The sequence below is a fragment of the Xiphophorus hellerii genome, chromosome 22 (assembly GCF_003331165.1).
Source record: "Xiphophorus hellerii strain 12219 chromosome 22, Xiphophorus_hellerii-4.1, whole genome shotgun sequence".
NCBI classification, from domain to species: Eukaryota; Metazoa; Chordata; class Actinopteri; order Cyprinodontiformes; family Poeciliidae; genus Xiphophorus; species Xiphophorus hellerii.
In genome coordinates, this window is record NC_045693.1 from 23,175,014 (window position 1) to 23,198,791 (window position 23,778).

General features: G+C 38.4%; 1 protein-coding gene across 2 annotated transcripts; it reads right to left on the minus strand.

Annotated features, from left to right (window-relative positions):
• Window positions 1–836: 836 nt before the first annotated feature.
• On the minus strand, window positions 837–22,009 carry pank1a (pantothenate kinase 1a). 2 transcript variants are annotated; one of them, XM_032553775.1, is made up of 8 exons: window positions 21,203–22,009; window positions 11,289–11,435; window positions 10,916–11,121; window positions 9,733–9,986; window positions 6,635–6,811; window positions 5,383–5,506; window positions 3,880–4,005; window positions 837–2,477 (listed from the first exon to the last, which is right to left on the minus strand). In XM_032553775.1, the coding sequence occupies exons 1-8, from the start codon at window positions 21,486–21,488 to the stop codon at window positions 2,418–2,420; spliced, it is 1,380 nt and encodes a 459-aa protein (XP_032409666.1). In that variant the 5' UTR covers window positions 21,489–22,009; the 3' UTR covers window positions 837–2,417. The 2 variants fall into 2 exon arrangements, with proteins under 2 accessions (XP_032409666.1, XP_032409667.1); XM_032553776.1 differs by lacking the exon at window positions 21,203–22,009 and adding an exon at window positions 20,501–20,799.
• Window positions 22,010–23,778: the final 1,769 nt, after the last annotated feature.

A 23,778-nucleotide genomic window follows, 5' to 3' on the forward strand; every position in this document is an offset into this window, starting at 1 on the left:
TGACAAGGATCAACCCACGTAGGATCTGATTCAATCTGCAGACGAAGGCAGCTCTGAGTTCCTGGTGGAATATTTTAGTGTTGATGCATTGCAAAAAAAAACTAAACAAACAAAAAAAAACATCTTACCATGTATTTTTGGTCCAGATTCTAGTGCAAATATTTTAGTGCACTTGCAATAAAACAGAACTAACTTACAAGTAACATTTCAGCACAATATAAGAGCTTGATTTAAGTCAATAATTCCATATTATTAATTAAAAAAAAATACTAATTCCACTGGTAAATTGATAACTAGTACTTCTTAATCAATTACTGACTTTAAAAAAAGCTCCTGTATTTTATTGAACAGTTACTTGTAATTTAGTTTTGTCTTATTTCAAGTGTATTAGGATATTTGCACTAGAAACTAGACCAAAAGAGAAGATTTTGTGAGGTGTTTTTTTTGCAGTGTACAACATGACTTCATTCCGCAGGAAAGTTTGAAGGTTGCATGGGCCGGTTACAAGTATCGACATGCACTAAAGGTTTTACGCGCCAACAAAAAAACATAGATATGTTATTGGATGATTTGTCTGGTTACAAAAACAAAAGCAGTCATTGTGTGGAAACTAAAGTCATCAGGCTAATTGCGGTAAACACTTGGTTTCTCTGACGAGCGTCCAGCTGCAGGCCAAGCTCAACTTAATTACCCAGCTGATATCTGTTTGTTTGACTTGCTAAAAAAAATGACAATTTGCGCAACCAACACTTCAACCCTGGCACTAAAGTTTACTGTTTTATTCCAACCTTTTGCTTTTGTCTATATTAAAATACAATAAGTAGATTTTGTTTTTACATTGTGAAAACTGTAATATTCAAGTGTTAAAGTTCAATACCTCAATATTGAGTACCTCATATTTCAATGCCTGAAACTGGTTAGGGAGTGGGGAAGGATGAAATTTCAACAAATTAATTAAAACCCATCAATTGAGATTAACTTGCACCATTTTTTCCCCTCCTCTGCCAATGGGATGTACGTTACACTAAATCTTACCAAGTATTTTTTTTTAATCTAATTTCTAGGGCAAATATCTAAGTACATTTGAAAAACTTACAACTTTTCAGCAAAAAAAAAGTTTGTTTTAAGCCGATAATTCTTTAATATTGATGAAAACGTACTAGCTATAAATGGGACAAGACATTTTACACATATATGCTAATATGTCCTGTTCCACTGGCAGATTATTTCACTTGTAGTTAGTACTTTTTCCATCAATTTTAATAAATTATTGACTTAAAACAAGCTCCTATATTGTGCTGAAAAGTTATTCGTATGTTAGTTTCATCTTATTTCAAGCGTACTAGAAACTAGATCAAAAATACTTCCAAAGACTTTGTGTTTTTGCAGCGTAGGAAACATTTTGATCCTTACTGTTTCCATTCTGTTGCAAGTGATGGATTCCTAACGAGTACATCTAAATCAGCAGGAAGTTTTCTTTTAATAAAAAAAAACAAACAAAAAAAAAAAACAAACGAAAGGAAGAGAAGACAGAGGTTGAGGAAAATGAGAAAAAAATAAAATAAAAATCAATAACGCGTTCAAATCATCTGTAAGAAAACAAATCTTTGGTCCCGTCACCTAGGACTGAACTCGTGAGGCTGGGTAAATGCGTGCTTGGCAATACGAGAGTTGCAGTTTTGCTTGCAAAGTAGGCAGACGGAGAAAGGACGAACAAAGAAAGCAAAGGCCATGTGCAGCAGGGCAAAACGACAACGGGGGGAAAAAAAAAAAAAGGAAAGAAAAACAAAACAGCTTATCTGCTTTCCGTTAGACGAGAAGGTTGCAGATGAATCTCAACAGGATTTGGCTTCAGTGCACTCCTTCGAAGACAGAAGCATGGTGGGCGACTCTTTGAGCAACAAAACAGGTGAGCAAACCTACTTCCTTGAGCCACGTGTGGTTGAAAAGAAAAAGGAAAAAAAAAAAAAAGAGAGAAAAAGTTGCTCGGTGAAGAGTGACTTCTTTTGTGTGCAGACATCCTCTTCTGAGCAGAAGCTGCAAAAATAGTCACCTGATGTACTTCTGTCCCCCAGGATGTAATGCTACAGTAGCTAGACACACAAACACAACCCACCCGCCCCGTCCCAGTAAAAGCCCAGATTACTAAAATACTTTGTCTCTGTGGTTCCTGATCGCAGGGAGCAACAGGAAACCATAAATTAAAAGATCACAATATTGAAACTCTATTATAGAAGGAGCTCTGGGAACAATTGTTAGAGGCTATCGTTATTTACAAGAGTTAAATTATTAAAATGGCTTTTTCTTAGCGTCTTGAGTCTCTCTTAGTGTTCCTTTAGAGGTCTTTGATTAGGACCTTTCAGTAGTGTCATCTGCCAACAATGACGTCAGAGCGTTTAGAGGCCGGCGAACTTCCTTCACAGGTCCTCCGACGTCTTCAGCAGCTCCGTCAGCGCTCCGACCGCTCCGAAGTAACCCTGGAGCAAAACGAGGGACAAGTTGAGGGTAAACGGCAGCTGGAGCACGACCAAACATGAAGCTGCAGATTTGTCAAATGGAAATGGAAATTTCCCCATTTATGTCCGTATACACCAGTTAATGATTAATCGATTACTCAATTAGTTGATGATTATTTTTGATAATCAATTCATCAAGATTAATGGGTTCAGCCCTACGCTGGACAATTCTAGGCTTTTTAAAGCTTTTCTGTGACACTGTGCAACATTTACCAAGAAGCGGCGGTTCAAAAAAACACAAAGATGAAAATTTTTATATTTTACAGCATCTCTTTTCCAATGATTACTTAAATTGTTAGTCAATATACATTTGACTTAGAGGTTATAATTACTATAGACCAGTCATTAATAAATATTTGCTTGTATATTCTGCTTTTCCTCTGTAAAGATGAGTAAATGACAAATTTAGATTCTGTTCACAATTAGATATTTAGAAATATTATAGTATACCCAATAAGTTTGTTTCTAATAGGGAATCAGACAGGCATCTCTCAAAAGTTAAACAATGCAAGAAAAAAAAAAAAAAAAAAAGTTTTTCAAAACTAACATCTTTTGCAACATCTTATTTTTTTGGAGATTCTTTTCTGGTACCTGAAACTTAAAGATAACTTTAAATCTAAATCTGCCAGGGGTTTAAATCATTTTATCATCAAAAAGATGTCAAATAAACAAGAGCAAATTTATTTCCAGACATAATCATGAAAATACGTTGCAAGTCCAAACTATTGCTAAGGTAGGCATACATTTATTGGACCAATAATGCTAACTTTGAAATTTTGCCATAAATCCTCAACTGATCCCAGTCCTGTGAACTTTGACCTCTTGTCTTAGCGCCAGTTTTGACTCAATATCAGACAAACAGCCTCACTTATTTTGTTTTCCTGAGCTTATTTTAGACTTTCAAACTTTCAAAACACACGTGCGATTGTTAACGTCCACAGCGAGGTGTTCTTCTGAAGGAAGGGACCAAACCAAATAAGGACAGACTCCTGTACAATTTCAGAACAACATTTTACACGGTGGTGTTTTTGACATCAACGCACCACTGAAGCATCATCAAGCTTCTTAGCTTTAAACCAGGAGCCTTAGGTCATCTTAATTGACTTCAATGAATGAGAGGCTTCCGCTAAAGTGTTGTCAGAATCATTACAAAAGACACTCCTGATCCTTTATGTGTTTGTATGACAGTGAATTTAAGACTTTAACAAATTGAGTTTTGTTTTCTCCTTTTTTTCAAGACAGCATTAAAGGTGTTTTTTTTTTTTTTTTATAATACATTTAACACACAATATTCCATTTAGCGTACTTCAGCTGTTTTAAGCTATTTTAAGAAAATCTAAAAATTCTGATTATTGTTGCTCACCTCATGCTCCAGAAAGAGGGCTCGTAGCTGCCCTTTTGACCAGAAGTCCATGGCGTAGGCTAGCAGCTTTGTGGACACGGTGTTGATCCGAAGGAAGTTCCCAACAAACACAACCCGCTCAATTTTCTGAAACAAATACAGATACGGAATTTAAAAAAATAAATAAGATACTGCCTTGTTAAACGTGTCAAAAATAGCAAGAATAAGTTAATGCTGTTGCATTTTTAAATGAAGATTTATATGAACAGAAGCCAAAGTGTATTCTACAATTAAATTATATAAATAAATGCTTTTGGTTGCAAATGTTCAGAAACATTTGCAGTAACCCTCATCAGTCACCAGGTGGTGCCAATGAACTGATAATACTGCAAGATGAGTCCAATTGATTCATATGGATTACAAAAACTGAAAAAAAAAAAAAATCTTCTCTAAAGACAGAGGGAAAAAAAATATTCAGGCAAGATTATTACAATATGAACTATATTTAACGGGTCATACAGTCCTGAGAATGAAGGGCCAAATTTTAATGTTTATTTTTAATGAAATCTAAATTTATTCCAAAGAACAATTGTAAAAACAATAATAAGAAAATAACCCTGGCTGCTTTTATCTGTCCTTGTTGCAGATCTGCATGCAGTGATAGCCCTGTACAATGCTGCTTGATCGCCATGCCACAAGGCAACACTGTAAAGAAGCTCACAGCACACAGAAACTCTCCTGATTGGTCCCTGCTGCGCAGGAGACTGTTAAACCCACCGTCCACTTTTCACCCAACTTTCCCCTGAGATACTCTCTGAGATAAAGAAGTCAGCACGGCCCGCTGACTTCTTTATCTTCATATGAGCACTAAGCTTTGATTTTTGTAGCTACACAAGTAAACAAAATATCACATTCTTGCGATTTCCTGTGATTAAAACCTTCTGGGGAATTAATTATAGTCTTGCTAAAAATAAATTAAAAACAAAAATTAAAGTAGATATTGTTTTCTGTGTTTGGTAAAATAGCTGCATGTTCAAGGAGCATGGTTTTGTTTTGTTAAATAATTACCCTAAAAACACCCTGCTTCGTTGTTTTATTTATTTTGTCAGGTGGTTGTGCCGACTGTCTGTTGGAAACAAACTGTGGGCTCAGGACCACTGGTGGTCCTTAGGCGCCCCCTAGTGATTCGCAAGGTACTGCATGTAAACTACTGTTTATTTGCCATGAGGTGAGTTGAAAGTGCGCCGCGTTTTGTCTGTTTTGTAAAAACAACTTCTCATTAGGATGAACAAAAACAACAATAAGCAAGATAAGAGACTAATATATTAATTTCAGGTTGTATATATTAAGATGTTGTTTTTCTTTGGGGGGGGGGGGCAGTTTCAAGTTTAAATGGGTAAATTGGCCCTGAACCTGAGAGAGTTTATTTAACTGTTCAGAATCAGGTGTTCTGGTACCACCTGGATGCCAAAAGTTGCTGTTGCAAAAGAACATGAGACTTAGCATCTGTGTGCATGTAAATACCTCGTTGACAGCACACATGCGTGCTATAGATCCTATGTTATTGGTGATGGTGATTAGTGTGGCTCTGGCCAGGTCTTCCTTCCTGATGCTGTCTCGCTTCTCTTTGCACATCATGTGACCAAAACTGTTAAAACAAGCAGAAAGACAAACATCAAGCTACGCTGAGCACCAACCGGTTATCTTCTTCTTAGATGCAGGTCAAACTAAATAAAATTTGATGTTTCGCAATGCACATGTCACAACACTGCAGGCACTCATGAGAGATTTGATATCCAAGTTTTTGTGTCGTTTGTGCCGGTCCGAGAACAGTCTTATCGTAAGGTTTTCACATCCCTCTGTCAGTGCGCCATCATACCAGTTGGCTTTGTGGAAACATTGGTATGCAAGTCTTTTATAATTTTTGTGTGTGTGTGTGTGTTGTTGTGTATCTTTGTTCTTTTTTTTCATATCTATGTGAACCATGAGTCTGTTGAAATAAATCAATCAAAATCAAATCAAAAATCTCAATAGGAAGAACCAAACCAGCTCAGAAAATAACCTTGGGTTGCATAATTCAACAGGTGCAGCTCATCACAGAGTGCTTTGTTACAATAAATGACAGAGGGGAACTTCATAACAACACTGATTATAGTTTGATTGTAGTGATAAAATCTTTTTTTTTTTTTTTTCCCCCCCCCCATCTTCCTACACAGATTAACCTTTGTACTGAATTGCAAGTTTACAATTCACACACAAAACGCAGAGTAAACCGGTGTGTTTACGGAATGGTTGCCAGATTTGCTTTGCTGCTGTCCGGTTTTAATTATTCGTATCCTCATTGTGTTATTGCAGAACGCGAGTTTCTTCGTCATGGTTGAAACTTGCAGTTTTCACACATGGTGAAATTCACTTTACAAGAAGGTTAATGACACACATCAAATCACCTAATTAGCCAAACATCAAGCTTATAGGTGACTCACTGAAGTTTATTAAGATTTAAAGAAGTGAATCAAACCAATTTTTATAATAATATAATATATACTGTATATATTATATCAGCCCTGCGACAGACTGGCAACCTGTCCAGGGTGAACCCCTCCTCTCGCCCGAAACGTTAGCTGGAGATAGGCACCAGCCCCTCTAGGGACAAGGGTGTACAGAAAATGGATGGATGGATGGATGGATATATTATATCACAAATAATGTGAATTCACGGCAGAAAAGCTCGGCTTCCTCTATCTGAAACCACCTGTGATGACGACGTTGTGCTCACCTGGAGGCGACGGCCGAGCCCTGCAGGCCGAAGCGCTCATAGTCCCCGCCGTAGATGTCTTTCACCAGCTTGTCCACGTTTGTGGAGTCGCCCTTGCTGGCCATTTCTAGCGCCTCCTCGAACGTCTCGCAGCCCGTCAGGAGGCAGCAGAGGCCGAGGAACGTTCCACCTCCCAGACTGAAAGGGCGAGAGAGGAGGAGGGTTCCAGGAAGACGACAACAGAAAAAAATGCAGGTAAGAGAGGGAAGAGCTGAAGGCAAGAAGAATCAATCAATCAAAGCCTTTGATGACGTAAGTGGAACAGCGGCTTGTAAATATGAAATTAGAATGACATTTATGCATTTAGAAGATACCAGCTGAAAAAGCGAAAGAGGACGGGATTGAGCAATTAATCCACTAGAAATGGAAAGAAAGGAATGCACTGGGAAAAGATTTTGTTACAAATGAGCAACGTCTCCTTTTGATTTCCTGCTCTGCAATATTTTCTCAGACCTTTCTTCGATCGCCTTTTAGCATCGATAAAATTAAACCAAAAACTAGTTCCTGAGCTTTGAAATAAATGCCTGATCTACCTAGAGTTAAAGAAGCTTTAAGAAGTGACTTTAAGTCAGAACTATAACTAAAGCCTGAACTAGAATGCAGCCTTGCATCAGAAAGTCATTGCCCTCAGGAAGGCATTTTAAGGAGTGAAAGTAGGTTAACACAGAACAACACGAGATGCGTTCTCGAAATTGTCCTCATTCTGATCGTGCGAAACACAAGGAGGTCGCCATGGAGGCATCTGTAGAAATACATCTGCATTTATACAAATTAGGTTGATTTGATAAAGACTTTTTGGTCATTTGCATTGTTGGTACCAGAACCTCTCATATTCCTCTTGACAATGCTCATTAAAGCAGGTGTTGGTGCTTTTTGGCAGTGAAAAATGAAATCAGCATCTCCATAAAACATATCAGCATAGGGAATCACAAATTGCTCTGTAAATTTCCTCATAAACCACTGTGCTGTCTTTGAACTTGATAAAACCCAGTGGACCAACATCACTAGATGACCCAGCTCCTCAAATAATCAGAGTTGGGGAAACCGTTCCACAAGACCTCAAGCTGCTCAGACTCTGTGCTTCTCTGCTCTTCCTCCAGACTCTGGGGCTTCCGTTACCAAACGAAATGTAAAAATGACAAGCTTAAAAAGAGGAACATAAAATTCATAGCTCATGCCCCGTGTTAGCCATTGTGTGGTGGCTTTAACTCTTTCAAACTCCTTCAAACCAGGAGTTTCTGAAGGGTTTTGTCAACTCAAATTTAAGACCTTTAAGAATGGAATTTAAGACCTACAGTATATCTCCACAAACTTCGTCCAACCAACTTGCGAAAAATGTCCACTTAACCATGATTGACACAAAACGGCTAGCTAGCAGTGGCATGTTAGCAGTGTGTTACAAAACGCAATGAAGATGCAACTTAAACTTTTGCCCGACAGAAAAATCCTGTGAGAAAAAAAAAAAATACACGGAATACATGGATGAGATTAAGTAGACCTGCAAAATTGAAGACCTGTGATTAAAGTATTAAAGGCCAACTTACCTTTTCAAAATAAATGTAAAATATTTTAAGGCCTTCACTTTAGATAAATGAATTTAAGACTTGAGCGGACACCCTGTCAAACCTTCCAATGACCTTTGCTTCCCAATCGCCTCAAGGCTGCCGTTATCCTTGTTGCGTTTGTCCCTCTTGCACCATAAATGCTCTTTTCACTCAACTCTGCACTCTGAACACACAGATTCTTTAGCAATGCACTTTTTTATGGCTGACCATCCTTGCTAAATGGTGTCAACGACTGTCTGTTGGAAAACTACCAAGTCAGCTTTGCACATGTAAGCTATCTGTACATAAAAGGCTGTAATGTCATATTTCTGTACCAAACCGCCTTTTTGTAATTGGTCTTGTAGCAGAAATGCACACCTGAAATATGTGTTGCTCCGTTTGTAATCAATCTACATCATAAATTTAATTACATCCTGAATTACTGGGATGTTCCTGTTGTCAATGCGACAACCCCAGATAGAAAGACAGCATAAACAAACACATATTTGTTGCCGGTAGTTTTCTGAATTAGTTTATCAGCTGAACAAAAATGTGACAGCTAATCAGGAGAATGGATCAACACGGAAGTTATTTCTGACATAACAGCAACATGCCTTGGTGGAACACATCACTGTCTCACTGACCTTTTCAGGATTGTTCTAAATCACATCTACTTCACTTATCAAGTGGGAAAAAATTGCAAGGTGAGGACCAAACCCTTTGGTTTAGTGCAACAAATGACTAATTAACACTAAATAGCTTGACTAGTGGTTTTACTGCTATAATACCAAACTATGCTATGTTACCTAAGCTGATTAAAGGTTCCAGTTAAAACGGAACAAAATAGTAGAGAAACAGGTTCAACATGCAAGGCATTCTTGGAAATTTCCTTTGAGAAATGAGAGTTGAACATACTCTGCAAGAACAAAGCGAAGCTTTCCCTCTCAGGCGATGCAAGAAGTAAATGACAACATTCTGTTCACTGCTTCAGGAATCCTTGCAGCTTGTTTTTGACTAACTTTTTTTCTTGTGTGTTGTCAGAGAAATATGAAGGTGGAGTGCTTCGGGAGGAGAGGCCTATGAAGAGTTTGCACTTAAGTTCTGTTCTTGAGTTTTTGTGAAGTACAAAATGTCCTGGGCAGAGAGAACTTTGTCCTTGTAGCCTCTGGTAGGATACATTTCTCTGTTCTTGAGGAGTATCTGTTGGCCGTCAATGTCACTAATTAAACTGCTTTTCAATACCTTTTCTTCACTAATTGTTGTTTTATTTGTCTATTAATATTACTAAAATGATCCAATACCACCCAAACATCATTTTCAATTTGAAATCAACATTTGCAAACTGCTTTTGATTAACTTTAGGGCAGCACAACTTTGATTACGTCTGATTTTAAAAACACTTTGATACTCTGATGTGTGCCTAGCCATCTGCGACTTTTTCACACTTTCATATCTGTTGTTTTGTTGGTTTTTTTTGTTTTTGTTTTTTCAGTTTTTGCTGCAGGTCCTCCTCACCTTGTCCCGGTTACCCGCTTGTAGTTGTTCTCTGAGTAGACCGCCAGTATGGAGACCCCGGAGCCGATGTTGACCAGCAGCATTGGGAAGTGGTTGTCCAGGTTGCAGGGCTTTTTCACGCAACTCTGGGGGTCCGAGGGGTTCTGGAAGTAGTAGCACTCCGGGTGTCCGTTGAAACCGACCCGATCGATAAACAGCAGGCCACGGATGAGGCAGTCCAGCTCATCCAGCTTCAGCAGCTCCAGGTCAGCCATCTGGGTCACAGATAGAGGTGGGTTAGGATGACTGCAACAACTACAGGCAGGGTTTCTGGACAGATTTCATAAAAACTGCAGTCTGATGGATGCACAGACAAACAAGAGGACGCAAGTACAGAATAATCACTTCAATTCAAAGAATTTTGACCTTGTAATTTGACGCCTTGATATTGGGCCTCTGTCCCTTTAAGAAGCTCTTGCTCTTTCTGAAAGTCATCACAACATCACTCCTCTTGTTTACCCCTGAACAATATTTTTACCAGCGTTTCACAGAGAAGCAGCTCGTATGCCGAGCTCAGCAGATGCACAGTTCCAGCTGGTGTTTGCCAATTGCTGCTGGCTAGTCTGAAGGAGCTGAGTGCGGGAGTCATGGAAAAGGGTTGCTTTGTGAGGTGGAAACTTGGAAAATGGTGTTTTGAAAAGTTGTGTGGTTGCCGTGGGAGATTAAGGGATTTCTCAAAAATGAATGAAACAATTAAAGGTATGTTGTTGATGAGGGCAAAACATTATAACATGATGTAAAGCTCAAAAAAGTCGATTTTAAATTATACTGCCTCTTTAAATCCAATTCCATACTTTTCCAGAATGCAAAGAGACATTTAGCAGGTCAGGATAAAATAAACACTTAAATATTTGCTGTAGAATAAAAAAAGGAAATTTTAAGTATCTATTTGGGTCAGTTTTTCAGGTTCAGAGAAACACAGATACCACATCCACATAATTTCTGAAAAAGGAGATATGAGCTCGCTAATGTATGACCTACATCTCCTGTGTGGACCGATGCAAAGCAAATTGGTAAAAGTAGACTGTACAGATGTAAATTTGATACATACAACATGTAGCTGAGGTCAACGTGACCATATTCGAAAAGTCCAACAGTGGGGTGGCAAATAATGAGCTCTACAAGCATTGTTCGCCAGACTCACTGTTCTGAAGTCGTTCTCAAACTTGTAGGCGCCGCCTCCCGTGGCGCACAGCGTCGTGTGCAGGCTGGAGAAGTTCTTGTCTCGTCCCATCTGGATGAACCGGGGCATGGCCTGGGTCGGGAAGCGGATAAAGTGCAGGTTTCCTGTCCGGCCACACATGGTCAGGTTCCTCAGTTCCAGGTGGACATCGCGGACACCCGTTTTACCTGAGGGAAAAAAAACAAAAATGTTTTCCTAAACAACAATTCTGAGCTAGCTTGCAAATTAAAACATTTTCTTTGACAGAAAGTAAATCAAGACCGTGGACAGTGTCCTGGACATGACTTTTGTATCATGAGATAATTTATTACTCTGTGTGTGTAAGCTTACGCACCATAGGCCACGTTTGAGGTGAGGTAGCGGCGGATAGATTTGAGGTTTTCAACTTCTTCTTGCTCTTCTTCTGCAGTAATGTCGACTGGCTCAAAGTACACCAGCTTAACCAATGTGCCACCGATGTCCATTCCAAACCAGGGGAAAGCTGCAGAGGAAGACATGGAATTAGCTTCTTTACTTTTAGATGAGACGCTACAGATCTGAACGACAAACCTGCACAATTAAAAAAAAAATTTAAAAAAAGGTTTACTGTGAAGACTGTTTCCGTGAAAAGATTAATTCTGTTATTGTGGTTGGAACAAAACCAGTGAAAACATTAAAAATCAAATGGTTCCCACAACATTTGACAATCTCAAATTTCTCCGTGAGATTGCATAACAGCCTCCAGTCGATACTTGAAACGGACTACTACTTCCCTTTATCAATACTCACCACACATAGACCAATTTCTCTCAGAATGTTGACCTCAGCATTTATTTAGTGACTGAAAGTTAAAGTGGCAGAATCCGCTTTGGGATAAAAAAAACAATACACTTATTCTCAGAAATTGAAATTTGAATTTACATTACATTACTTCAAGTTTTCCATATGAATTTTAAACTAAATATAGACCTTACATAATGTGTCTTGTCAGCATATTTATATGTCATCATATGCAAAATATGCTGGTTGAAGTTTAGTTTAGTTAGTCAAATACTTAACTGTACACTGCTTATTCCACTTTAAAGTCATCTCAAATTTTTACATAAATGTGGAGCATTTTACTCTACAGATATTCTGTGATTCACAGAGGGAGAGTGCTGGGATTTCAGGCTCTTTTTTATTAAAAAGCAACTAAAATGGGTCAAAACTGGTGCCAGAAATAAAATGTTGTGATCTTTACATCTCTACAAAACTTTGGAACACATATTATTGCTCTAAAAAGCATAATTCTTGACCATAATTACTGTTCATGTCATAATGGGAGGGGGAAAAAAAATGACGGTGAGTAAATCTCAGTTCCGTCTCAGACTGTGGCTGCATGGTAGCGGCACTAACAGAGATAACACCATTTTCTTTTTGTGGTGAGTTTAGTTCAAGATTGAATCTGACTGGAAGAAGACATAATCTTTCAGAATGAAAGGCTGGTAAATAAATTAATTAATTAAATAAAGCACATCGCCACAGCTCACAGAGAGCCAATGTTCCCATGGAAACAGGTAACCCTCCCTTCCCCCACCGTCTCTCATACAGTCTCCAGCCTTTCTATTTTCTCTTCCACTCAGCTTCCCCTCGACCTCTCAGGCGATTTTATGCATACCATCCATCTTCCTGTACTTCTCTGCTTCCCCCCCCACCCACCAGCTTGACTCTCACAATTAAAGTAAGGTCTCGTTGGATCGGATACTGAAGGACGGGTCCAGAGCGCCGCGGAGCTAAAATCATTTTCAGCTGTCACTTTTCTGTTCGGAACCACGACTATACGCAAAAACATTTTTATAAAGAAAGAATTGACTACATCTCGTCACTGAAATAAAAGTAAACTGCCCCAATTATAATCTGATAAAACTGACTGAGAAAGTGGTGGGTCATTATGGAGCTCAAATTAATGCAGTGAAGTCCCTCACCTGCCTGCTGCTGCACACTGCTGGTCAGCTGGCTGCAGCCTACATTTTTTCCCAAACAATGATATCACTCTGTGGAATAAGTATAAGAATGCCTCCACTAATATCAGCAAGTGTTTTATCTGTACTTTAATTTAACTTCAAGTTGGAAATAACACATTCCTGTTATTGATGATCTCATTACATTGGTAATCACTAATGTTATGCTTTTAGCGGCACTAGGAATGTTTTCCTTTCCTTTAAATGCTTCTAAATTTGAAATAATGTTGCTTTTTTGTATTTCAGGCACAAAAACTAAGAAGGAATCAGCTGAACAAAAATATTAGGAATTGTTTCGTGAAGAATTTTACAAATATTTTTAAACATCAAGATCACAACGCTTACAAGCACAAAACAGAAAACAGTTGGATTATAACAAAAAATAATTACAAGTAATAAAGCTAATAATAAATGACAGATTTCTTAATAGCCATGTGTTTCTGGTTGTGTATCCTCTATTTTTAGCAGTCACCAGCTCTGACCCACTTCTGTTTGCTCAGGCAGCTGAACAAATACCAAAGTTCTAGTTGACACAAGTTTGGAAATGATGGTGCTTCAACAGTCAGGGTGACACGATGAAGGTTACTGCAGGTCAAACAGTAAAGGATCTCCCTTCGTATATAAATTAGGCCTTAAAATATTAACATTTTATCCTAGCTGAGCTGTACGGAGGTGAGCAAAAAAGGGCGGGGACAGAGAAGAACCTGACACTTGACAGAACTAATACAGTTTCATGAGAACCTGCTTTCTAAACAACATAACTCTTTAAGATGTCGTTCTCCCACTTAAGTATATATCGTGGTAAGCAGCGGTATTCAACACAGGAATGTGATGAAGCCATTTATTTTGTGCATGATGGCGAGCCAACACACTGAGCTGACAGGACAATGAAAACCACAGAGCTCCACATGTAAACAAACGTCCTCGCGCTGAAACGTTGCACAGTAAAATCCGTCACAACAACTAAAGAACTGTTCTTAAGCGTTCTTCTTTTGGGATCTTGGAAAACGTTTGTTTGAAAATATTATAAAATGAATTTACTCCCAGCACACGTTTATGTCAGTGTAGATGTTTAGCAGAAATAAAGTCTGATTTTATTCATCTGCAGTGACAGGGCGAGTAAAGTTGCACATAGAGTTGCTTTTAGAGCAGGTCAAGGTAAAACTGATGCAAGTCACCAAGCACCTTTCGAAAGCTGAGGTTAGTGGTCCTAAGTTATGTCAATATGCAAACTGCTTAATTTAAAGTCAAACAATAATCTGAGTTATAATAGGAGGAAGTATTGATTGTACACCAAACAAACAACTAAAAATAATCTCAAATAATCTTGAATACTTGTATATGATTATAAAACAAAAGAGAAAATAAGACATTCTGGGAAGATAAATACGACCTTTTGGAACTTTTGCTGCACAGATGATCCGTAATTTGGTTTTAAAGAAAATAAACCAGATTTGCAACACTGATTACTAAACTAGCAGTGTGGTGCAGGCATGAAGTGCTTAAAGTCTGCATGTGATTTAACCCGTGCAGCTGAGTTTCTGACTTGATGATCAGGAGATATGACGATTTCACAACAAGGGGACAGACTGACCGTCTGGATTACAGGGGGCAAAGTTCACTTTCAGGCTAACAGAAAGTCCTTTGGTCTGGAGCTTTGTCAGGCTCCCTGTGGATGTATAGGAAATGTCTTTAAATGCATTGCGACACTGAATTGTTTCAACAAAACCAACAGCAAGGAGGATGACAACATCTCTGTGGAGGAGTAAAAGAAATACTTCGTCAAATCAATGACTAAATATGATCAATCTACATTTTAAGCCAAATTACTAATTCTACTCTGGAAAGTTCTTTTCATTTTCCTGTTTTGCAGACAAATAAAAACTATATTAGGGATGGTATGGTTATTGAAAATAAGGCAAACTGAGGTTTTCAAAAGTTAAAATGTACAGGTCCCGTTTACACAGAGCCGGTTATCGGTGAAACTGTAAGAGTTTTGTGCGTTTACACGTCTCCAGTGATCGGACTCTCTGACATGGGAACTTTCTGAAACCAGATCTCAGAGGTGACGTTTTTGGAAATATGTGTTAATGTATATTCCGGTTTGGTTCATCAGATAGACGGCAAGCAACAAAAATGAATTCATTCCATATCTAAACCAGTCGTGTTGCACTTCATTCAGTATTTTGGCTTCAACAGAAAACAGAAATCAGTGGTTACTGCAAGATATTGTGTCCCAAACTACGGATGGATAATTATAGGATTGTTTACCATTATTGCAAAAACTTTCTAAAAATTGTGAGCTATTGCAAAAACAATAAATTACAATTAATGATATTTGTATTGTCAGAATTTTTTTATTTTTATCTTTCTTTTTTTTCTTTACAAATTTCTTCAGGAGTTTCATGATAACATCATGCTATAATATGATTTCATGCAGTTACTGTACGCAGTTTAGTGAGAATCAAACTTCTTTATGCAAATGGTGTCCTGAAGCCTAATTCAAAAACTAAACACGTTTTCTTACAGCAGTAGGGCAAGAGACAACTAATAGGAGATTTTTTTTTTTTTGTTAAAATTCTTCACTCTTACTTGTATTCTGTATGGTTGCGCAGTAGTGGAGAATACTGCATAGAGATTAGGAAACGATGGAAAGGTTAATTAAAGGCAAGGCAATAGTGATGCAAGAGTTGCTCTTTTGAAATTATGCCCAAAACTGTGAATCAGTAAGCAACCGTTCTATTGACATAAGTACATGGTAACATAATGAAAACAGTTCAAAATTGTATCAGCCATAGGCATGCAGAAAAACACAAGGACGAGCTCTGTGGCAAAGATTATAACCTTGGTAGAAAAATAATCTTAAAAGAAAACAACTGAAAAGGCCTTAATGTCTCCTCCCAGGTAGTATTTGATTAAAGTATACAAATACCCAATAAAGAATACACAAACTTTCTTCCAAAAAAAACATTTTGATCAGAACCTATTTTTCTCCTCTCCCGTGTGACCTGAAACACCCTGGTGGACCATCTCTCCAGGAATCCTATTTAAAATGGCCACACACACACACACCGTGCAGTGTGTGTGTGCGCAGCCAAAGCTCACTGTGACAAGGAGAAGGGCCAGAGAGAAGGGGGGCGATTCGAGTCCATGTAGGTGAAAGGCCTCTGGCCGAACACACACCTGCTCTGCACCGCATGTCCACATGGTGGGATAAAGCATACGCATGCCAACAGGAGAGCAAAGCATGTGTTGCATTTGTTTGTTAAACTTTAATTGTCCTGTCCTGTTCTGTCCCAAGGCTGAGATAAGACAGGAACACATGTCAGACTGGAGATTGTGTTGATACAGTGGGCACACTGATAAGAAAAAAGTTTCATATTCTTAACAAGTAGTTTTATCCTCAAATATTAATATGACTGCCTTATTAGTGTGATATTTTTTTTACACAACCAAGTGACATTCTGATTTTTATAGCAATGCTACCATTTAAAGCTTACAGCACCACCACCTTTTTAAGGCTACAACTGTTAGACTCCATAAGTAAACCTTTAATAATTTATTTATAAAGTGAGACGTTCTCTTAAAATATTTAAGAAGCAACTTTAAGAACCAAGTTTGTTCTGTTTAATTTTTCCAGTTTTTACTTTTTTTAAAAAAACTGAATTAAAAAAAATCCACTGAGATTAAAAACATTTTTTTAAATGCAACAACAAAAAAATACATAGTTCGAAAAAAAGAGCGAGCTATATAAAAAAAAGCAGGTACATGTCATTGAATCAGAGTAAATTAGTTAATTTAATCCAGAGCCACTAACGCATGACTGTATTTTTTCTCTTCACAACAAAAATATCAAGGGTATAAAGATTGTTATGTTTTTTTTTTTTTTTTATTAAATCAACTTCTTCTGGAGGCGGTTCAGTTAAATCAGTACAAAATCTACTGGATGAAACAAAAAGGCAGAAAACTGAAGGACACTGAACTTTGCATCGCTTTAAAAAAAAGTAAAACCATGCTTTTACTGACATGACTATACTAAATCTATAAATACCTACTACATTGCAGCTGTAGTCATTACTAAGATTTTCAATAAACATCACAATTTGTAAGCAGATGAAGAACTAGAGATATTTTCTGTTGTAATCTGACAAAATTAACTCATAATTTGGCTTTTATTAGGTCTGCTTTGTACCTTAAACTGCTAAAATTACATCAGAACTAACCTGAAATAGCCCAAGATTGTGAGAATACATTTTGTTTAAAAAGAACCAGTTTTATGTAGGTTTCAATGCAGTTTTAGTTGTTTTCGGGTGTGTCAAAGATTTAACACTTTTCCTCCATTCCAATTTCCATAATCTCCCTATTCTTAATTTAACTACACCCCTCCTGAGATTTGCTGAGAAACCAGGTCTATAATCTACCTTTAACAGGCAGGAGTGTTCCTTTATTCCCCCCCAAACATCTATATCTTTTTACACCAGTTATGTGATCAAACAAACTCATATGCACAAGCTGTATAGTTAGCAGGAGGCAGGGTGTGCCATAATACTTGATAAGAAGTCTTTTTTTTAAATCACTAAAAGTCAACATCCTGAATAAACCCAGCCCCACAAATGGGGCTGGGCTTCTTTTAAATATCTACAGCTCAGCTGTGTCACAAACCTTCTGGTTTTGTTTTTCAGGAGTTCGACCAATTACATGTGCCTGTTCAGCCACACCCCATATTTCACTGATAGGAAAAGCACGGTTTATTTCCACAGATTTCATCCATCACTTTGAAACATTATCTTTGACAAAGTCATAATAATGAGCTAAAAATGTTTCCAAAACCCTGACTCATCAGTCTTACTTTGTTTTGGGTGAGTTTTGGTTCACTCTTTCACAAAACCTGGTCCTGGGTGTCATGGAAACCCATTGCCAGTCATTTGTCATCTGCCCGTTGTTAAATAATTCAAAAAAATATGCGCACTCATACACACTTTGCTTGTTCCGTGGTTTCCCAATACCAACAAAAAAATTTATATTTATCACGCTGATCAGGATGATGTGAAGCTCCAGGTTTCTCACTGAACAACGTTGGATTCGTAAGAGTAACAGAATGGACTCATAGACTTTTAAACCAATGATGGTGAAAAGTAATTTCTTGTTAAGATCAGTGATGGTAATGATAGAGTAAAAAAAAGTCAATCTAACAGCATTAAGGATAAAGTGAGCTTTATTTATAAAAGGTATGCTCCGGGCGTGCCGTGATGGCGGAGGGGTTAGCGCGGCCCACATTCAGAGGCAAGGTGGCCTCGACGCGGCTGTCGCTGGTTCGACTCCCAGACCCAACGACGTTTACCACATGTCTTCCCCCTTTCCTGTCAGCCTACTTTGAAAAAGGGACACTAGAACCCACAAAAAGACCCCTTGCGGGGCGATAAAAAACAAATTGAAATGATTATACGGAACTGTCAAAACTAACAATTGATATTTAACATTAAAGTGCTGCACATATTTTAGATCGAAGAAGCTGCGTTTGTTTCCAATGACTTTATACCACTTTAGATTCACATATTTTCCACCTCTGATCAAGTTGTACATTTTTTAATGAATCCCAATAAGTTTCACATCTGACATCCGAGTGTAAACATTTGCTTCCGGTCCAAACAAGAGAAACGTCAGACTGAGTTACGCAATGTTAAACCAACTAAGCCACAAAGAAGGAAACAAAAGTGAAAAATCCATTCCCAGAGGGAAACACATTCCGGAGTCAGCACTTTCTGGGGAAAAGCTTAGACATTTTATCCGGGTTTATCGGGATGACTGGACTATTTCCAAGGATAAGTCAGCCATAAAACAGACAATCTCTGCCCGGACCTCTTAATGATTACAGGGGCGACTTTAACTTCGTAATCAGGGATAACCCTGCTGAAAGTCTTTGCAGGTATTAGTAGGTTGGCACTATTATCCGTCTACATATCCTAACATTACAAATTCCCTCTACTTTGTCCATCAATTATAATAAACACAATAAGCACAATTACATGCTTATTATAAGAATGCAAGTCACTGTCACAAAACTACACAGGTGTGGCTTATAATAGAAATGAAAACAAAGAAAAGTATGAGGGAGGTGGAGTCCAAGTCATTACAATGGCCGCTCGTGTAATTGCGTAATCACAAAATAAACACTATGACTTGTGAATGAGGAATTCAACTGGACTAACATAAGACGTTTATTTTAAAATGGAAAAACAAAAAAAAAATGTTTATGTACATTATTTAAACCAGCATTTTAAGTTTTTTTCAAGGTAAACTTATTAATATTAATTTAAACCTATAATTCACATATTCAAGTTCAGTCACAGACAGCATGACAAACAAATTCCTGTGTAAATATTTTCCTTGATACCAAAAGAGCAGCTTTGCTTGTGCTTACTTAATTTAAGAGATGCAAAAATGAATTGTTAAGAAAACAATACCATAAACATTGTGCAATCAGAATCTGCCAGTTTTCCATGATTATTATGTTAAATAAAAATGTACAATGGCTTTAGTTTTGTTTTTTTGTAACTCAGGGAATATCTGACAAAAACTAGAAATCCCCACCATTTACGTTTTGTGAATTCATCAACCAACTGCATGTGTTTTAATGTACTTTGAGATTAATAAAAATCAGATCAAGGTTATTGCCACATACTTTTATGGGATAACCTTGTAATGCCTGCACTTTCTATTTTTTTTAAAGGTGTCACCCAGGAAAACCTTGATCAGCACATCTCAATTTATTGCTTTTAGAATTTTGTTTATATTTTACTACAACAGATTTGCTGCTGGTTGACAGTCCGTCAATAAAAAAAAGCATGCAAATGTTTTGGTGTAGTGATGGAGCAAAAACATTTGTGTGACAAGTTACATATATATTAAACTGTTTGCTCATTTCCTCCTGCAGAGCTACTGTAGTATACATTTAAAAATCTAGCAAAACTGATCGTTTTACAGCAGTGATTATCAAACTTTTGAGAAGGATGGTGACAACATGTCGTTATTACGACAGAAAGCAGCTAAACTTTTTATAAGAATCAGGGTGATCTATTGAAAACATTTCTTTAAAAGCAAAAAAACTAAATAAATCACAATGCTATTTTGATTTCTATCACCATCCCTGGCCAACACAATTACTTAAGGATGTAAGGAATGCAGTATGGCTGACTAAGAGACTTGTATTACCGCAGTATCTCTGTATCTGTGCAGAGCGTGAGCATCTCTGCCAATACGTCCACAGAGTAAGATTAAGTTGAACCCAGATAAACAGTTTTATCTGTTTATCTAGGTTTAGTCAAAAAACCCTAAGGGTCTAGCCAAAAAAAGTGCAATGTGCAGCAAATTGCAGCTAAAAGAAATATTTCTCAAATATTTAAAGTATTTAACAGTAGTATTTAACTGCAGGTTTTATCCCTGCAGTTTTCTAACAGCAGGTATAATACATGCCACACCTCAAAAAACAGGTAAAGCTTGAGTTCACTGATAAGCAGTTCTTAATAGCTTTCTTAGGATAATGAAGCAGAAACTAACTCACACTTACCAGGTTTCTTCTCCGTTATAAGCTTCATTGTTAGGCAAAATATATGCCCTAGAAGGCACACAAAAGACTTTCTGAATACTATACAGGAGAGGCTTACAAATAGGAGAAATTAAAACGCAGCTATCTGTTCTAGGTGTTTATGAAGACTTCACGGAGAAAAGAAAACAACTCCTTTCAGCTTTCTGCGCTAGACCTGTGAACTTTACTAGGATGATCTTCACATCTTCCTAAACACTTGGTAAGCATAGAGGGGTGGATTCCTATCCATTCACCCTTCCTCTTGTAGACAAGAGTCGAGCGTTGATTGGCTGAGACAAGCCAGGCCCACTTATCAGGAGCTTTTTCACCACCTGAAACCGACCAATCACAATCCTCCAAATGCAACCTGAGGGTTGATAAATACAAAAGGACGTCTCCCTGACGACGGCAGGCTGTAGGACTGAGCAGCAAAGCGAAGAAATGTCAACATGACTCCTCAGTTATTAAATAGCTGTTATAGTTTACATAAAAAACCATCATCAATGATGGCGTGATGGGAGCGCACAGAAAGATGGTCAGAGTGAATGTGCTATGATTGCGAGACGGCGCCATTCTGCAAAACCACGCAGCCAGTCGGAGTGACACAATCAGCCCACTGATCATCTTGTCACAGCAGTGACAGTAAATGCGTGACTGTAACATATTCCATTTACAGTAACTTACGAGGTCTGTTCCGTTTCACCGACTCCGTCCTCCTTCGCAACCGGCTTCTCTTTGCCGGGGACCCGTTGCAGTCCTTCTCCTCCCCACGGTGCAAGTGATGCATTTCAAAGGTGCTGCTGCTGCTGCTGCCTGGTCCTGTGCTCAAGCCCAGCGCATTGCTGGTGGAGCAGCTGCCGTTAGCGGCTACCACGACGAGGCCGTTCAACCCTCTTGGACTCTGTACGTTGTTGACATGAAAAGGTCCCGACGCTCCCTTCTTGTCCACCAATGACTTCGCTTTATCCATGGCCGCGCTAGCCTAGCCTAGCATCTGCGGGGAAACAGCCGGTGTAGGCTTTAGCTAGTTTAGCTTAGCTGGCTAACACTAGCCCCGCTGGCAGGCTTGCGAGACCGCCGCGCGAGCAGCGAATGCCGTACTTACACTAAGACGCCAAACAAAATGTTTGCCCTCATTTTTACTGAAAAGCCGTCTGAGTTTTAAAATGGAAAGACTTGCTAAAACATAGCGTGTCCTTTGAGGTCACTCTCGGTCATTCCCCCCTCATTGAGATCCTGGCGAGCGCAGCAGTAGCCCGTGTGTATATTTGTGTACGTATATAAGAATGTGTGGCTAGACTGCTACGCAACTAGCAGAGTATCGCACCCGTCCACCTCCCTCGACCGGTTTTTCTGCTGCTGCTGCTGCAAAAAAAAAAAAAATCAGTGACTAATATACGAATGTAAGTGCGAGAATGGGCTCGTCCGTATCGCTTTCCTCGCCGGTAGATTAAAAGCAGAGCCTAAACACTAGCCTACAGCTGTGGGCTCTTTATTTATGAGCCCTGCTGTCCGCTGTCAAATTCATTCCCCGCAGTCCTTTGCACGCGTGATGTGTTGTTGCACGCTGCCAATCTAAGAGCAGTCAAAAAATTGAACTAAAGTAACCCCGAAAAAGCAGCCTGTAAAAAAACCCATAAACATATTTTCTATCGAGGGTTAATTACCGAAGGAGAACGCGGTTTGGTTATCTGAGAGACTATGTCAAAGGGCGCATTAGGTAACTTGCACCTCCAGTGGATAAGCAAAGGTCGAACAACAATGTCAGCTGGATCAAGGAAGGCAATCAATGAAAAAGAAACTTCAACTATTGGGAGTTTCATCTTGATATATTCACCTGTTTTAAATAATGCCAAATTATTATGTCATAGAAGAAAAGTTTGAAAGATGTGGCATGCATATCTATTTTAGCCCCCTTAGGAGTTACCCCTAAATAAAATTCAAATGCAAAAATGAATTGTCCAGAAAACAATACAATAGACATTCAGCAATAGGGCCCTTAGGAAGCCCCTATTAAGTCAACTTGTGTGTGATTAAATCTCCAAATTGTGTTAGAAAACATTAGCGATCAAAACAAGTGAGGCCAAATACAAAGCATTGCTTGAAGTAAAACACTGCAAGAGACTTCAGACTTGTCCAATAGGACATTCTTCTGTCTTCTGAGACGTGAAGATCAATGTTCACATATACTTTTTATCCAGTCCAGGTGCTGCAATAACAGAATAATTCCCTTATTTGACCAGATTTTTTTGAAAACGGCAGAAAAGTGGTTAGACCCTGCGTCATTTTGACCCTTTGCACCCTTGAAGACTTGATTCAGATGCAGACATTTTCAATTTTACGCACAGAGAACATCGTGGAGACAACTAATTCAATCAGTTCATTAAAAAAAAATCCTGAGTATCATGCCTTACCTGAAAACTCAATTAAAACCATCCAATGTTTGAGAGCTGAGAGCGCCTTGAAGAGTTATGGATAGGATGCCTTTGCAGCTCTCATAGTTAAGTAGGCCATTAAAATCTTTGACTGATGTGGCACTTGTAATTCCAATCTGTAGAGTGCCAGGACACACTGAACACAGAAAACAAAGCAAGAATGCTTTTTTTACGTTGATCTGTTGATAGTCTAAATAAATGTGTAGTTTATCCTGTTGAGGAAAGAAAAACCTGTGCAAAAGTTCAATAGACTGTAACAAGCGCAGCAACTAAATGCGTAGACGGCGTTGCCTTGCTCCATTTCTATCTGTGCATAATTAGTACGTGGCTCACCCCACGTTTGCAACAAGCAACAAAATGGAGCAAGAAGATGTTACACAAAACCTAAAAATGGAAGAAGTTACTCTGCTTACTCAAATGTGCCATAAAATCAAAAATAGAGCATTCCTGAAGAAATTTAGATGCCAGCCTGCATAAGTGTGCACATCGTCGGACCCAAATCAGGTGTTCTGATGCTGCAAATTAGCAGCAATGCAAAGGTTATCTAAAATGTAGTCAGTAGCATGTAGCGTATCACTGGCGTGTTGACTAACATGGACTTACTCCATTCATTTTCCAACAATATCGTTTAAGCAAAAATTAGCTGCAATGCTATGGTTATAATGTAGTGAATAGCATAGTGTTGGCTAACATGAATGTACTCTGTTTAGTTTGCCAAGTTTAGTTTTTATGTAAAATAAACTCAATTTTGTCTCTCAATGTGTAAAGCTATAAGTGCCCCCAAAACCTGAAGCTATAATTATCTATCATTAGCTTTTTTTTTTT